The following is an 18,765-nucleotide window of genomic DNA, read 5'->3' as shown; positions in this document are numbered from 1 at the left end:
AGCCCATAAATGTGATTTTTGATGTGGCGTTTTCAGTTTTTCGTGTTTAATTGGAACACCGATTTGAGAACAAAATCCCAAAAATCGGTCTAAACTGGATTGGCAAACGACTGAGTCTGGCGGGCCGAGAAATAGGAAATCGTCCAACATATGTACTATGTGATTAATCTGTAAATAATTTTGAGCGGCGTAATGCAGGCTGGAGTTAAATCTTTCAAAAATTGCACATGAGGATGATGCACCAATGGGAAGGCAAGTATCATAGAAATATTGATCATTGAATTTCAATCCAAGCAGATGGTAATCATCTGGATGAACGGGGATATCGGAAAGCTGAATCTATGTCAGTTTTGCTAAAAAGGCCCCCCCCCCCCGACCTATGAGAGGAAGTTCATGCACGGCGTCTTCGAAAGAACTATAGGTGACAGATGATAAATCATGATCGAAGAAATCGTTGACTGATGTACCATGAGGCCAACTGAGGTGATGAATGAGCCGATACTGACATGGGGACTTCTTTGGTACTAAACCAATCGGACTTATGCGGAGGTTAGGTAAGGGACACAACGATATAGTTGCACAACTGATAACCATTACTTGGATAGAACACCAACTTTGATTGGAGTGACTATGTCGAGGTTATTTATTGTATTTGTTAGCTGGAGGGGGATTTGTGGACAATGTTCTCTCTCTTTGTTATGTGCCTTTACAGTTGGGCGCAGTATGGGAACCCCGACAGTAACCACAGACGTGTGGGTGGTTACAGGTGGTTTTGAGGCATTGTTTTGGACTGTTATAGCTCCAACAGGTGTTGTCAAGGAAGCGTTTGGTAGCTTTCCCTTTGGCTTAGCGAGATACGCGAAAGGACTGGTTCTGAGAATGGGTTTGATTCTGAAGTGAGGCAGTACAGGCCTTAAGCCAAAACTCTTAATGTAACCGATCCTAAGGAAGGTGAGTGGTTTGTCGGTACTTTCTAAATTGATCGTCATAGTAAGAGAAAGCAACGCCAGGCTGACGTGAAGCTTTGTCGCGGACAATTTCGGCATACTTTATTAGTTTGTGTGTTTCAGACGGGAATTTCAAGGAGTATATGGCCGTGAAACGGAGAAAGGCGGAAGTCCACATGTCAATTGATGTGATTTTTCGAGATCTATTGGACGCTTACAGAGAGATATTCGAGTGCTCGTCTAACTGGAGGGTAAAGCGATTGGAAGAAGGAAACGGGCTGACTGAAAGGATAAGGGGGTTGAAAACCGGGCAACGGTCCTGGGTGGAGTGAAGGCTTGTTTGTAGGCACGATAAGGGAATGGTAGGCGGAATGGGTCGAATAGTGATGATATGGCGGATGGGAAGCAAAGATGGGTGCTTGGATAGCTGGGGGAGTCCGAAGCTGGGGAATGGCGGAAGTGCTGTAAATTGGCACTGTAGACGGTGGAATGGAGAGCGGGAGCCGTGTGGTATTGTAGCGCCTCTGGCGAGATGGAGATGTCGAGTTCATTCTTGACGACGCAATCGGCTCAGTGACCATTCAAGCCATCACTGGGGCGGAGTCAGGTGCGGGAGGCCGGGACACGCGAGGGGAACATTCAGTGGTAACGGCACTACCAGTGCCGGTTGGCCCCGGGTCGCACGTGGTACAGCAGGTTTCGTCGGCTTCATCTGAAATTTACTTCAACATTAACATGGACATAAACAAAAAACATGCGATGCCGCAAGAAAAATATATTGCAAAGAGAGACCAAAATATAGTACTGTGATAGTCTTTCAATGTTTACGTTCATAGCATTAGTTAAACAGTTGATATATAATGGATAACCATTGAAAAGGGCGCATCGAAATGATGCGCAAGTCGCACACATTGAAATATAGGCTGACCCATGTTTTGTCAACAGGAGCTATACTCGCACAAAGAATGCACGAAACTGTCAGTATGACACAGCATGTGAAGTGCAAAAGAGTATTAAATAAACCGGTAGGAATACCGGCGCATAGAATAAAGAACAGAAGGAACTGTTAAAAGCCACTTCTGGTAATAATTGATGCAGTATGTAGGAGTAAGTAGGACCAAAGAAAATACTTTGGCCTAAAATGGCTGTAAACTAGAGACATAGCGCCATACAAAAATACTCAAAAACAGGGTGCAAAAAGTTGCTCTAGCCTGAATGCAAATTTGCCAGCGCGTAAACTAAGCAAATGCCAGTGCGTAAACTAAGCAATGCAGGGCCAAAAAATCAGGGTGTAAACCCATCATGTATATGAGCTAAACCGGCTGAGAACTAGCCGAATAAATGAAAGCAGCATACACAGACAAAATCTGTGGACCTGTTGAGTGGTAGGCGGTGTCAAAAACATGCTAATGCTTACAGCCGTAATAACAGAACTCGACAACAACAACAACAACAACAACAACAATAACAAACGACTGTTGTGAACGGTAATGTTCAGACAGAACTCGTAAAATGCCCGTGTGTGAACGAGAAAATGCAATTGCTTAACTAGAGCGAGGCATATGCAAATAAGTATACAAAATAATTTGTTGCCGAGGCAAAACGAAAGAAACTAAGCTTGACCACTTGTATAGAGATACCATACCAAATATCAAATTCAGGCAAGCTGAATGAAAGGCATGTGGGTATGTTAGCTCAAGTTTTAGCCCCATCAATCAAATTTAGACCGAGAACTGAAATATATACGTATCTGATTGATAAGATGGCTCAACAACGGCAGATATACCTCTTCAGGGCGGCGACTATAGCGGCATGCAGGTTGCTGGCGAACCGGATCTGTGCTAGTGGAGACAGGTGGCAGACATCCGCAGCAAAATTTCGACATTTGGAGACATCCGACCAGAAACCCTTTAATCGCCAGAGGTGTGTCCGATGATGATGAGCGTCAGTGGGTTCAGACCCTAAACGAAAGCTTAGCATGTCGACTCTCTCGTTATACCACGCCACGTCGACAGGAAAACGTGTGGAGATAGCAGGAGGCAGGAGGCATCCTATGCGTGGTCTGTAGCACGATGACCTTCGGCACACGCAGCTCGAACAATAGCTTGTTATCTAGAGCCAGAGTGTTACGCGTGACTGTTGAGGTGAATGTCGCAAGTAACCACTACAAGAATCACTATGTCCGGATCAAAATCATGCACAACGTCCAGATTTTTCAACAACGATGAAGCTTAGGCACCCGGGAAACCGAGTACTGAATTGAGGTGGCCCTTACAAATCCAAGTTATAATTAAGATTCGAGTAACCACGAATAAAATCCCGTAGCCGCTTTACAAACGAATGTCCGAAAAGCTGTATCTTCGTCGCCATTTTGAAGATGGCCCGATGCGTAGTAAGCACGTCGCACACCAATTACACAACGTTAAACAAGTCGCCACCCCGAAAGTTTAGGTCCAATAATAGAAACATAACTTAATATATATTGTGTCATAACAACCTCAGTTACGGTGTAATTCGAACAATTAATTAAAAAAAAATGTCGAACGCTTCTATTATGCCGAATTAAACAAATGAGATGGCTGAAGAGTCTGATTGGTTTACAGATATCACATGAGAGGTCAAGTGACCTGATAAGCCCGCGTGCCTTTACAAATCTCCTGATTGGCTGATCGCGGTCAGCTGACTGATAAAGGCACTGCTAATGAAATATTCGTTGCACAATGACATAAAGAATTTTATGTGTGCTTAAAATACTATAAGTGGAATTCGCAAACCATAACTAGTTAACCTGTTAATGTTGTACAGCTAAAAGAAGGTAATAGGTGGCAGTTCTTTGCACTTTCAAGCCAGTTTTTAGTCCTATGATATTTATCTTACCGCAAAATATTTGCGAATATTACCTATATAGCTAGATAATTATCGCGAAAATTAAGTGGTTAACACGGAAAAAATCGCAAACGTCTTACGGCAGTTATATGTCACCATACATTTTGATGGTATTTGATATGGATTCACTTTAGAATAAGGTTTACTAGGTTTATTCCTAGATGCGTTAGTTTTCTGCAACCCTTTAGATGATGCGTTTCCAAGAAAATTTGCCAGGAATAATACGACTGCTGATGTAAATTTTCAGAAAGCAAGAAGTTCATACTTGTTCACAGATATTAGGTACGAATCACATATGCATGGTTATTGAGTACTTTTGTGATAAATTTAATCAGGCGGAAATTAAACATTCCTCGGGAGAGATCAACTTTCATTAAACACAATTTCTGAAAGAGAAGTAACTTTCGAATATTAATATCACACTCTATCGGAAACTATCCGAGCATACAGAGTCCCATGTCTGTGCGTGTTGACCGAGGACCTTGATGTATACACTTCGCTGCAAGTCGAGCTAGAAGTAAAATAACGGCCCAGAAAATATTGTTCCACATTAGGGTTGGAACGAAAAATGACTGTTGAAAAACGGCATTTTCTTGACGATGGATGCAAGAATTAGTGGAATCGGCATTTTCGTCCTTTGCATGAGCGGTTCTATTAAGCTTGATGACACGAGAATGTTTGATTAAGTACAATGTCAACATGTGTATATTTATCAGTTGTTCAAAATGAGAGAGTTGTCATCGAACTTTACAAATGTTGGGTACCTGGGACCTTTGCGAAACACAATACATATGAAGGTGTCCTTGGGTAGGGTTCCCACAAATCATTGGACCAACAGTTCGACCATTTCGTGAGTTTTCAAGTTCATCTTATAAATCGTTGATAAAGTGTAGAATATTCCACGTCGACAAATTTTCGCCTTGGCGACAGCCTTGTATGACATGGAAACGATATGAGAGTACAGCCTTGCAAATAAGAGTATGCAATTTTAGAAATTTGCCGCTTAAACTGAGTCATCGCAACGTAATGTACAGGGCACCGAGATGTACATTTTCAAACGCGCCGGCTGTGTCAAGAGATGCCGCGTATACTTGGGTTCTGTCTTTAAAGTATATACAAATACCTTGTTTATGTAGCTAACAAAAAGTAGCCTACACGTTAACGTAGCCGCACCGGTGGCATTTCAATGCTCATATTATGTTTGAGAATGCTTTGATTGTAGTCCAGTTCCTGACAAGATGTTAAGGATATGCAATGTTGGATTTGACTCTCTACATAATTTAATATAATATATACTGGGCAGTTGCCTAATTCCGGACCAATTCAGGTTTTCATAAGATATTGTCGGAATTTCTTAACATAAATACATGAAATTTTGACTGAACAACGTTGGGTCCATTATTAACCGAGGTGGATAAAGAATAAAAGAAAAGAAAATCCATTTGATTATTATTTATTTTTTAAACGAAATGTGGACATATACGACGTTCGAAAATATGCATTCAGTGCCTAATTCAGTGCCTATTCGCTTTTTCAAAGAACAAACTAAACATCATCAAATCATTACAACTATTTAAATGTTAGTTAAATGAAAAATCATGAAGTATATGTTTAACCTGTGTACAGGGATTGGTCATTTAACATTTGCCTCTATCAGTGAACCTATTTTTTCAAACGCTTTTTATTAAAAATAAATAAATTTATACATGTATGCGCCAAAACAATTAGCATTTCAATATTTATTTCGTAAAAAATATTTTTGTCAACGTTTCTTATATCTTTTTACTTTTACAAGGTCCATGCGTTAAATCGTCGCGGAAAAGGTTGCTAGTCCGGAGAAATCATGAGGGTCTCAATCGACGAAAACTGCAGTCCTGATGGGCACTGTGGGCATAAGATGAGAGAAAAGCCATTGGGATGACTCCAAAATGCTCGCTACAAAACGGATGGGCTTAGAATAAATAATGGTTTAGTATAAATAAACTTGATAATCAAAATACGTCGTATTTCAATAATGTTTACTATTTTCACAAATGATAACTTTTAAGAATAAACTAGAAAATATTATTATTTGTCCATACATTTTAGCTGCTTACATAGAATTTGTTCATCGCATTTTCCTCATGTTCGTCTGCTTACCTTTTAAAAATATGGCACTTAAAAAACATTTATTCAAATTTTGTAAAGAATATCGTTCACATTCAAATGTCATAGGTGTTAGCTCGGGATGTGGCTGAGAAACACATCATTAGGTTGCCCAGAGTTTTATTCAATATAATAAGAAAACATGCAGTATGTCAAAATAATTAGTTAACGAACATGACTGTATGATTTTATTTATTGACTATAAACTCATTAGACATTACATAACACGTTTGCTATATAAGCTTCCATTAAGTGAAGTCATAACCCTTGAACCAACGTGATCATTTTAGTGAAAATGGGTTTTAATGTCATTGTCCGTAAAGAAGAATTCATTTCTTTTATCTTTAGTTTAAACATTATATATTTTACAACGATTCTGAAGAAAGCTATGGTAGCTTATACTAAGTCACTCTCGTTGGCACGATGTTGCGCGAGAGTGTGGTCTTGTGTTGAGGGGGAAATCGGAGTACCCGGAGAAAACCCACTTGTCCGGCTTGGTGACCACTAACCAAACTCACATGAAATACCAATTTTAGGTAATTTCTAAAGTTAAAGGGGGACAACTCTGGAGTGGCTCAAACAATACGGCTGAATATCAATCTTGTTTGGGATATAATGCCGATACACATGCTGACCAGATTAAGTGATCACTGGACAAACGATTCTAAAATTATTGATCAGACCGGACCGATTTTAGGTATTTTTCTTAAAGGACGATAACTCCTGAGTGACTTATGTGATGGCTGTTTAGCGAAGCTGCCTGATATATAATGCTAATACACATTTTGACCAAATTTTGTGGTGATTGGGAAATGGTTTCTTAAGTTATTGATTGGATAATATCGAAATTAGGTAAGTTTTATAATTAAAGGACGATTACTCACAGGTGACAAAATCGATATGGCTTATGTGATAAATGACAAAAGGCTTCTAAAGTCATTGAGTGGACAATACCAATTTTCGGTAATTTCTATAATTTAGGGGTAATAATCCTTGAGTGACTAAAATGATATGACTGTTTATCGAAACTGTCCAAGCTTTTGACCAAATTTGGTGATGATTGGACAAGGGCTTTAAATGTTAATAACGAAAGGGTGATAACTCTGTCGAGTGACTAAAACCATATGCCTGCTTATCAAAATTGTAATACTGACGTATTTGTTGATGATTGGTCAAATGCGTCTAAAGTTATTGAGATGACAATTTAAGATTGTTACTATAATTAAAGGGCAATAACTCTTGTATGAATAGAGTGATATGACTGGTTATCAAACTTGGCAGATATATTATGCCCAAATTTGGTGGTGATTGGAAAAATGCTTCAACTGTAATTGAGCGGTCACGATTGGTTAAGGGAAATATTCATAATCAAAGGGCGACTATTCTGAAGTGATTACAGTGATATGGCTTGTGTTTAAACTTTTTGCTACTGAGCTTGTTTCTGTAGCTTTTTGCATAAATATTGTTATCAAATTCGTCCACGGTATAATTCTTAATTTACATGTTGACTAAATTCAGTGTTGATTGGACAAAGGCGTCAAATGTTATTGAGCGGACAAGATCAATTTCAGGTAATTTCGAAAACTAAAGGGCAATTACTCTTGAGTGACAAGAGCGATATGTCTGGTTATTGATCTTTTTAGATATATTATGCCGATACAAATTCATACTAAATATGGTGTGATTGGGCAAAGGCTTCAAAAGTAATTGAGTAGGCAATACCGATTTTAGGTAATTTCCATTATTAAATGGCGATTTCTCAAGAATAACAAAAGCAATATGGCTGGTTATGAAACTTGTCCGAGATATAATTCGATCACACATTCTGACCAAATTTGGTGATGATTAAATAAATACATCTAAAGTTATTGAGCTGACAAAACTAATTTAAGTTAATGTTAGTAACTAAATAGCATTAACCCTTGAGTGACTTCATTGATACGATTGGTTATCAAACATGTCCGAAAAAGTATGCTCATCCAAATTTGGTGATGATTGGACAAAGGCTTCTAAAGTTGTTGAACGGACAAGACCAATTTATGGTGATTAAGGTAATAAAAGGACAGTAACTCTTGAGCGACTAAGGCGGTATTGCTGGTTATCGAACTTGTTCAGTGTATTATGCCAGTAAAACGTCTGAACCAATTTGGTGATGATATGAAAAATGCTTGAAAAAAATAGAGAGGACGAGACCAATTTTAGGCAATTTTTATAAAAGGTGATAACTCTTGAGAGACTAGAGCAATATGGCTGATTATATAACGTGTCCAAAATATTATGCCAATTCACATTCTGATTAGATTTGGTGATGATTGTGGCCTAAAAAATAATTGACCGGGCAACATACTGGACGCGTCCGTCCGCCGCAGGTTTAACATCGGTATCTATCTATGTTCCAAGTTTCAAATCATACGAGTATTTTTAGTCATGCTCCGGAACAACTATTATTCATCTAGTAGTAATCATGTCAAGTTCATTTATGCATAATACAAAATGTTCAGACTCTTTTAACAGCATCAACGTTAAATAATGACATCAGTACATCTGGAATAATAGACTAATTTTCTGAAAGATACTTGGATCGTAATTCATTATAAAGAAAACAAACAAGTGAAAAGTCGTATACATTTTCAACACATTTGTTTTGACATATCGGCCTTTTTTCTATTCCTACATCAAGGGAACTTTTTCTAAAAGATTAACATTATATAAATCTAAATCTTTTAATATCTACCGTAGTTCTTTTCATATCCAAAACTTGATTTTACAGAGTATATTGTACACATATTGCTACTGATACTAACTTGACTATGCCAATCCTGTGTATACATATTACATAATCTATTTACAAGATACAATAAATTTTATTTAAAGTCGGGTATATGCTAACAAGAAAAAAAGCTATTATCCGACATGAGTAACAAACATACATAACATATCAAACCACAGCAAAGAGCTGGTGACCTGGAAATAAAGCATGTAGTTTTAAATAGGTACAATAAGATGGATAAGAGCACCGTATACAGTGTTAACATCAATTTTTTACCGGCTGATCGGGAAATCCCAACGCGCACGGCTCCTCTAGTTGACATATCACTGTAAATTGGTTAGTTCTTTCAAGAGTATAAATTATGGATAATCGTATACATTTAAAGCAGCAAAATATAGAGTAACATTATTTACATGAGAATAACAACATGACACAGTGATGTAATACTGATAAAACTGTTATAATTAATTTAGCTTGGTAAAAAATTGGTATTGTTCAGAGGAGGTACTTAATTTATTATGTAATTTAAATACTACTAGATGTTGCTGATATTATCAGAAATAGTAGCCTACAAAGGCATGGTTGCTCCTATGATTGGGCGAATCCCTACCCACAGGTAGCCATCCCGCCCAGCCACCGTTCTGAAAATATCAGCACATACTACTGTGTAAGAATATTAATTGAAAATGCCAAATAGTGACAAATACTGGTCGAAAAAAAGAATATCTGCACACTGAGCATTACAAGAGGGACCTGTCCAGGTGCAGATCTGCCTTCTAAATTCCATGTAGTTTCGAAAGCACCTTATTTCCTTTTTGGAGGCTGTTCCATACCTGACTGGCCTCAAAGCGAAAAAAGTTCTTCCCATATTTAGTTATTCTCACTGATGGCATATCTACACAGTTTTCAAATCTCAGATTTAAATTACATGTCTTTTTGCAAAAGACGGTACAAAAAACATTTAAGAAACAACTTGACGTATCAAAAAAAAAATCAAGGATTGAAGCCACACACACATATTTTGGTTACCCAGTAATTTCTTCCATGCACTTACTTTATCATAACATAACATTTCTACACAAATCTACATTCAGACATTTTCGTATTAATAGCAAATATATGACACAACGTTTATAAGATTCTATATAAATTGGGTACCTGCCATACTCAGTTATATTCGTTGTTTGTAACTGTATTGTTTAAATGCAGGAACATTTATATATCATCGTATCTTCCTGTTCCCATACCACTGCGCCCAAAAGGAGTTGTATGCAAATATTTGTATCGAACTGTTGGAAAATCCCCTGTTTGACGACTGACCACATTTATATAACAACCAAAACAAAGATATCAAAACATGTTTACACGTAATACAAAATTCATATGGACGATAACTTAGTTCCTTATTCCTTACTCCTTTTTCGAATAAGGAATAGGGAACTGGTTCCTTATTCCTTATTCAAAATAAATAATTGTAGATATGCATAAAATCACTTTTTTGTGATATTTTCATCACAATTAAACAACTTTGTGAATAAAATGCACGATAATAGATTAAATCTAATAAGGAATAAGGAACTAGTTCCCTATTCCTTATTCAAACTCGAATAAGGAATAAAAACTTTTGTAGTAAGACATTTTTTTTCCAATAACTATGCAGAAGTGGTCTACATAAAAAGTTTACAGAAATGCATTGCTTATTCAAGAAGGTTTTAGTGCTCCAAGTGCTTTAAAAACGTTCCAAAAACCGAAAAAGTAACAGAATTTACGAAAAAACCCAATTTCAAAGTGCTTAATTTGATTGTTTTTTTTGAAGAAAAACCAAAAATCAATCTTTCTTAACAACTTGAATAAATGCATTTACTTATTTAAAGGGATGGAGAGTTTAAATTTCTTTATAACGCACACCTAGTCGAATAAGGAATAAGGAACTAGTTCCCTATTCCTTATTCAAACTCGAATAAGGAACAGAAACGGTGAATAAGGGTTTTTTCAAACGGGTTTGAATAAGGAATAGGGAACTAGTTCCTTATTCCTTATTCGACTTAGTGTGCGTTATAATGTACTTGGAACACTCCATCCTACTCAATAAGACAACGCATTTATTCAAACTATTTGATAAGATCAATGAGCAATTGATATTTCGTGAAAAAATACCATATGATGCATTTTGAAATTCAGTATTTTTTCGTAAATTCTGTTCCTTATTCGGATTTTGGAGCGTTTTTAAAGCACTTTAAGCACTAAAACTCTCATGAATAGACAATGCATTTCTTTAAACTTTTTATATAGACAACTTTTGCATAGTTATTTTGTCGAAAAGTGATAAAACGAGTAAATTAATTGTTTGAAGTTTTCCAGATTTCTGTTCCTTATTCGGAGTTTGGTACGTTTTTAAAGCTCTTTAAGTACTAAAACTCTCTTGAATAGACAATGCATTTTTGTAATCTTTTCATGTAGATCACTTCTACATAGTTATTTAATCAAAATATGTCTTACTTCAAAAGTTGAAAAATCACCGTTTCTGTTCCTTATTCGAGTTTGAACAAGAAATAGGGAACTAGTTCCTTAAGCCTTATTCGACTTAGTGTGCGTTATAAAGTACTTGGAATACTCCATCCCGCTCAATAAGAGAACGCATTTGTTCAAATTATTTGATAAGATCAATTTGCAATTGATATTTCGTCAATAAAATAGTATATGAAGCACTTTGAAATTGAGGTTTTATTTTCGTAAATTCTGTTCCTTATTCGGATCTTGGAGCGTTTTTAAAGCACTTTAAGCACCAAAACTCCCTTAAATAGACAATGCATTTCTTTAAACTTTTTATAGACCACTTCTGCACAGTTATTTTGTCGAAAAGTAATAAAACGAGTAAGGTAATATTTTGACGTTTTCACGATATCTTAATTTTCCTTATTCGGAGTTTGTTACGTTTTTAAAGCACTTTAAGTACTAAAACTCTCTTGAATAGACAATGCATTTTTGTAATCTTTTTATGTAGATCACTTCTGCATAGTTATTTGATCAAAATATGTCTGACTTCAAAAGTTGAAAAATCACCGTTTCTGTTCCTTATTCGAGTATGAACAAGAAATAGGGAACTAGTTCCTTATTCCTTATTCGACTTAGTGTGCGTTATAAAGTACTTGGGATACTCCATCCTGCTCAATAAGAGAACGCATTTATTCAAATTATTTGATAAGATCATTTTGCAATTGATATTTCGTCAAAAAAATAGCATATGAAGCACTTTGAAATTCAGTTTTTTTTCGTAATTCTGTTCCCTATCCGGATTTTGGAGGGTTTTTAAAGCACTTTTAGTGCTAAAACTCTTTTGAATAGACAATGCATTTCTATAAACCTTTGATGTAGACCATTTCTGAATAATTATTTGATCAAAAATGTCTTACTTTAAAAGTTGAAAAATCGTCGTTTCTGTTCCTTTTTTGAGTTTGAATAAGGAATAGGGAACTAGTTCCTTATTCCTTATTCGACTAATTGTGCGCTATAAAGTAATTGAAACTCTCAATCCCTTTAAATCAGTCAATGCATTTATTCAAATTGTTTAATAAGATCAATTATTGATATTTCGTAAAAAAAAATGAGCAAATTAAGCACTTTGAAATTGAGTATATTTCGTAAATTCTGTTATTTATTCGGAATTTGGATAGTTTTGAAAGCACTTTAAGCACTAAAACTCTCTTGAATAGACAATGCATTTCTGTAAACTTTTTATGTAGACCCATTCTGCATAGTTATTTGAAAAAAATATATTACTTTAAAAGTGTTTAGTCCTTATTCGAGTTTGAATAAGGAATAGGGAACAGGTTCCTTATTGCTTATTCGATTTTTTTTCTATTTTGGTGCATATTTTTCTCATAAAGTTGTTTAATTGTTATGAAAATACGAAACACATAACAAAGAAGCTATTTTACGCATATCTACAATTATTTATTTTGTATCAGGAATAAGGAACTAGTTCCCTATTCCTTATTGGAAAAAGGAATAAGGAATAAGGAACTAACTTAACGTCCATCATTGTTTGTTATAATCATTACAATTCATAATTTAGAGCTTAGATGTAGTATTTATCATCTTGTTAAAAAACAAACACTACAAAAGTCGTTATTTCTCATTAAATGTCCCCCCAAGTATGTAATAATTTGTAAACGAAAATCAGCATTACGTTTTCATAATCATTAAATTTATACGATATGTACAATGTCATTTATTATAATAACAAGGGAAAAAAGCATCTATAACAATTATTTTTACACAAAGCTTTGCAAAAAAGTAATATGACATAGGTTTTTCCGCCAAACGACGTTGCGTCGTTCTTGACGTAACGTCCGTTTGTAGTTGTTATTATAACCCTGAAGAAGGCGCTTGGCGCCGAAACGTTGGTTTTAATTAAAAGTAAAGTATACGTGTTATTGTTTGTGTTACTCAATTAATAACAAGGGAAGTAATATAATAAAACATATTGTTTCTATTTATTTATATAATACTGACTTTCTGTCGCAAACAGTATAGATTAGTTTGCATGTTATATGCATTAAAAAATTATTTCCATTGTAGTTTTAATTCCGTGATTCACAGTTCATGTTCCCGCATATATATAGTAATGTATTTACACTGCTGTACTGCCAGACTGCTAAACTGCTAGCTTCACATCCATTAGCCAAGGGGGTTCAAAACTGCTGTCTTGATATGCTGAAATCGAAATATTCAAACGATAAATTTAGTGTCTTTAGAAGTCACAAAACTGTGAAACCAATAAACAATATTGTATATATTCAGTACATGTTTATTATAGGAGACAAAGTCTTCATATAATAAACACAGATTTGGCCGTCCTGTATGCCCATATATTTTCAATAACAATGGTATCTTACCATGGAATTATGTTCTCCATCCTATATTCTTAAATAATCGGTATTATTTGGGAAGTTTCTTGAATGTATGTGTTGTTTTGAACCAACAGGCGCCCTGACTACCAGCGATGCCAGGGCGTGTTTGTTTTTCAAAATCAATCAAAGCAAACGTATTAGCCGGATGCACTGTGTCTTGTCATACATAATTTATGCATAATGTCATATATAACATGTGTCCAAAGTTTGGTTTTGATATTTTTAACCATTTTCAAGTTTAACATTTATTAAATTGATTACTACCGCATTGCATGCGTTTTCTTTTGATAAAGACTGCGCGAAATTTTTTGCTGTCAAACGTCGTTTATGATGTCGTTCCCGAAATTGTGACGTTTGTCGTTGTTTCCGGTTGAAAGACAGAATATAACCGAAATTTCAAAACCATGACGTCAACGGGCGACGTCGTGTTAAGGGCAGCCATTAATTTTGCGTGGGATTAGAAAAGACAACCAAGTGCCGAGACTCCTTAAGGATCACGAGCGGGCAAGAAGGAATCGCTGCTCGCAAGAGTTCGTCCGCCGGTATGAGCGTGAAGGCGAAGAATTGCTCGACCGCATAGTTGCATCCAACGAAACTTGGTTATGGCACTTCGACCCGGAGACGAAAGCCCAGTCTTGTATATGGAAATCCCCGGGGACCCCTCCCCCAAAGAAGGTAAGAGTACAGAAAAGCGGTGGGAAACACATGTTCATGTTTTTCATGGAAAGGAAGGGCATGATCCCACAGCACCAGGTTCCCGATGGCCAGAGGGTGATAGTTACTATTCGAAGGTAAGCAGATTAACATTGTAAACATTGTTTTATCTATTAAAAAATTTCTAAGAAGTTTAAAAAATATATATTTTAATTTTAACAAACATATTCAAATGCACTGTTTTGGGGTTACTGTCACGATTCCAAGTTTGACTTAATTTTATAACTTCAGCTTCTCATGTGTGACTTGATGCAGGCATTGAAAAAGAAACGCCCCAATCTTGACCCCGAGCGCATAATATTCCACCAAAATAACGCTTCAGGACACAGAGCTAACTCAACCCTCCTTGAAATCAACTTGCTTGTTTTGAAATTCTTCAGCATCCTACAGACCCGATCGTGCCCCATGGATTTCAGAGTTTTCCCGGAAACCAAGAAGGCGCTACGAGGCGTGCGGTTTGAGGACGCCAATGAGCTTCGTATGTATACGCAAAATGTTGTTTCGTCATAAGACAGTGACTGGTACAGCGAAACCTACACTAAATGGTAACAGAGTCATAAAAAAGCATTAATATCCGCTGTGATTACGTTGAAGAAGTGTGATTGAATCTCTGGCGTTATTATGAAGTCGCTTGTTGTACTCTGGCGTGCTCTGGGTACGCCTTTCTGTGTTATTGTTATTCGCTGTAACTTTTTTAAATTGCTCAATGTATTTACCAATTATTCATACATCGTGGACAAAATATATCAACCTTCAAAAATATATATACTTTCCAAGTATATAGTGATTTTTTTTGATTTTTCGAGCAACAATCTACGAACTTCCCGACACCCCTCGTAGAAATTTAGGTCTTTTGCAATATGACTTAACTATGACACTGCTGCCACTAACGGTCACCAAGGTAGCGGCTATTAGAATACAATGGCCCGAACAGCTAAATATTACTCACTTTACTGCAGACTTGTCAGGTGTACCACCTTGCTGTAGTGGGTTGGCTTGTTCCCCATAATCATGGGTTTCTTGGCGTCGTCTTTCTTGCTGTAGCGGGTTGGCTTGTTCCCCATAATCATGGGTTTCTTGACGTCGTCTATCTTGCTGAAGTGGGTTGGCTTGTTCCTCATCATCATGGTTTTCTTGGTGTCGTCTATCATGCTGTAGTGGGGTAGCTTGTTCCTCGTCAACATGGTTTTCTTGACGTCGTCTATCTTGCTGTAGTGGGTTGGTTTGTTCCTCGTCATCATGGTTTTCTTGACGTCGTCTATCTTGCAGTAGTGGGTTGGCTTTTTCCTCGTCATCATGGTTTACTTGACGTGGATTGGCTTGTTCCTCGGCATCATGGTTTTCTTGACTTCGGAAATATATCCAGCTGCACAGAAAAAAATAATTGAAAACATTTTCATCAAATGTCCAATTTCATTTGTTAGTGACCAATGTTTAAAAGCAAAGTGAATACTGAAGAATGTCCAGTTTAATTAAATATTTAGCAATTTACTTCAGCTTTATCGCGGTGCCATCTTTCTGGCTAACATATATTTGAATAGTCCCCTACCTCAAACAATACTTATTTCCGTAATTAACTACTACTCCCAATATGCAAGAATGAACTCTGGTTTCTGGTTTATATTTTCAAAATGTATTTACCAAACTGACGCAAATGATATGTTCAAACATTAGGCAACATACGAGACACAATAAGTATACCCAAATGTGTGGAACAAAAAGAAGCCAACACAAATTGCCACGCACTGAAGAATGTTTTGTCTGGTTAGCATATATATTTATGCCCTAAATCCCAGGAACCAGTGTCTGTTATGGTCTACAGAAAATGCCAGAGGCATGCATTGAGTAAGGTGATGGTCATGCGTCATGCCTTATTTATCAAAAAAGATCTTCTAGTCAATATTGAACTCTTTTGGACAAATTGTCACAAATTGTTTTTGAGATCTGGAAGTATGTACATTTTGAACAAATAGTGACATTTGACAAGAGAAAAAGATAAAGTAAAGGAAGAACACTTACAAAATGTATATACGAGTACGTGTAATTGGTTTCATTCTTGAATGAAAGAAAACTACTCAAATTATTTCCATAATCTCATTTGACAATGGCGGAGGAAAATAAAAATGTTGCATTACATGAGAAAACTACACTTTTGTACATGAAAGAAGCCGAGTACCTGTTAAGCAACTGTTGAAGAATCAGTTGGATTCTTTTCCTAAAGTAATAGGACACGATAGCAACTGCGAGTAAAACGCCACAGGCCACTCCAAAAAGTATGATAATATTACTGTCTTTCTCTTCTTCATCTGAAATAAATCAATTAAGTACACATAGAATAGAAAGAAAAATGTTCGGGACCAAGCTCCGACCTCAAGGGACCGCCGATTCTCGAACGACCGCTTTTTCGAACGACCGGAGTTTTAGTGTATATCCATTATTAATATTGATACCGGTGCAATGAAAGTAAATATAGTATTACAGCTGCACTCTCACAGATTTACCGCTTTAACGTGTTGTCTTATATTTGTGTATGCAGTGAATATAGTGTAGGCCATATTTCAGAAGCGCATTTTGTTCGTGACGGAACATGCTAACACACTAACAAAGTATACTACGCAGCACCAAGTAGTGCTATGCAGGGCAATATCTAGCTCGACGCGGATCGCTTTGGTTTCAAACATCTGTATCAATGCTACTGCTTTAAACATATTTTCTAGCCTTTGTAATTGAAATTGGTGGATAATAAAAATGATTTGGCGCAAGGGTATACGGAATACAAGAGTAACTATTCCCAGGTACCAAACTAGCACGGTCATCGCTTGAAGGTAACACGGAGATGTAAAGATATCGTTTAGATTTATATTCTGTATAATAAACAATGGACTTCGGTTATTTAATAAAAAGTTTCACGTTGTGATTGCAGAGAGAAAAAAAAATGACACTAAATTGTTCTCACTTATTCAGCCATGTAAAAGGGAATGAAGAAACACCAAATTTGAATACAGAGTTTCTTAAACTATTTAGGTTATGGATGGTCGTGCATTTTCGCTTAACGATGTGCAAAAGTGTTCTATGAATAAGAGGCATTCGGAAACGCTTGATTTTTATTTTAAGTAGAAATATGATTTACAATGCACTTTTATAATGCAATAATAAGGATGAGAAAGTATTCCTTCTCTTGATTTTGACTGTAATTAAGCAACTTGTAAATAAATGCAAATACCCTAAATAAACACAAATTATAACAAACTTAAAAAATAGGCCCATAGATTGGCTCAAAAACGTCCAACGTTTCCGTCCACAAAACATAACAATGTGTTACCTCCCTTAAACAAGGAAATGTAGGTCATAGAATATTTGCCATCCAAACTTATTTTGGGGAACATCATATCTGATTATGTTTCACTGTTTATGCATCTTATGCATCTTATTATATTTGATTGTGAATATTTTCGATGAACGCAACATATTCGGATCGCGAATCATCGCATATTAATATATATATAATGCTACTGCTTTAAACATATTTTCTAGCCTTTGTAATTGAAATTGGTGGATAATAAAAATGATTTGGCGCAAGGGTATACGGAATACAAGAGTAACTATTCCCAGGTACCAAACTAGCACGGTCATCGCTTGAAGGTAACACGGGTATATATATATATATATATATATATATATATATATATATATATATATATATATATATATATATATATATATATATATATATATATATACATACATTGAAACTTGTTTATCTCGTAAATGTGTGTATTATGTTGGCTGGCCACGAAACACTTAAATCAACGTATTAGTAAGTGTGAATTTATGATATTTTAAGTGGTTGTCATTAGCGTTTCAATTTAATTTTTAACAATGATTTGAAGTGATTATTTTCTTTTCCCGCGTTATTGTGACGTCATATGATAACCTGTTTCCGGTTACGGTCGTGTCGTTCTTTTTACAGAGATTCTGTGAGAGAAAAATACTGTAAGGTTTTCTTAAATGAAATGAAGTATATTTTTTTTAATTCTTGACAGAAAAATGAACTATTGGTGTAAATATAGGTAATGAATTGTGTGATTTATGTAATTATCTAGACAAACTTTTTTCTCCGTAATACATTGAAAACACATTATAATTTTTTTTTCTCATTGAAACAGAAATTGCAGAAAAAAAACTATTTTAGTTTCAGTGGGGAGCGCCGGTTCAGGCAAGGAAAACTGATAAAACTGACAATAAAACCACACTCCCACAAGGACTCGTTCACAGGTATAAGGATAACCTTACCTTTAAGCATTTTGTTAAAAAGGGTTACTAACGCTATTCAAAATCATGGACTGTAAAAACAATATTTGAGCATATATGAACATTTGTTGAATAGTTT

General features: G+C 35.9%; 1 protein-coding gene across 1 annotated transcript in view; it reads right to left on the bottom strand.

Annotated features, from left to right (window-relative positions):
- Positions 1 to 13,234: 13,234 nt before the first annotated feature.
- Positions 13,235 to 18,765, bottom strand: part of LOC128230247 (tumor necrosis factor receptor superfamily member 5-like) — a 49,203-nt gene continuing 43,672 nt past the window's right edge. Inside the window, exons 4-6 of the mRNA XM_052942357.1 lie at positions 16,552 to 16,681; positions 15,325 to 15,741; positions 13,235 to 13,464 (exon numbers count right to left, since the gene is read on the bottom strand). Coding sequence (XP_052798317.1) covers positions 13,443 to 13,464; positions 15,325 to 15,741; positions 16,552 to 16,681 — 569 coding nt within the window. The 3' untranslated portion in view covers positions 13,235 to 13,442. The remainder of the gene's footprint in view (positions 13,465 to 15,324; positions 15,742 to 16,551; positions 16,682 to 18,765) is intronic.

Source organism: Mya arenaria, chromosome 4 (assembly GCF_026914265.1).
Source record: "Mya arenaria isolate MELC-2E11 chromosome 4, ASM2691426v1".
In the NCBI taxonomy this organism is placed as follows: domain Eukaryota; kingdom Metazoa; phylum Mollusca; class Bivalvia; order Myida; family Myidae; genus Mya; species Mya arenaria.
This window is presented reverse-complemented; position numbering and strand designations above follow the sequence as displayed.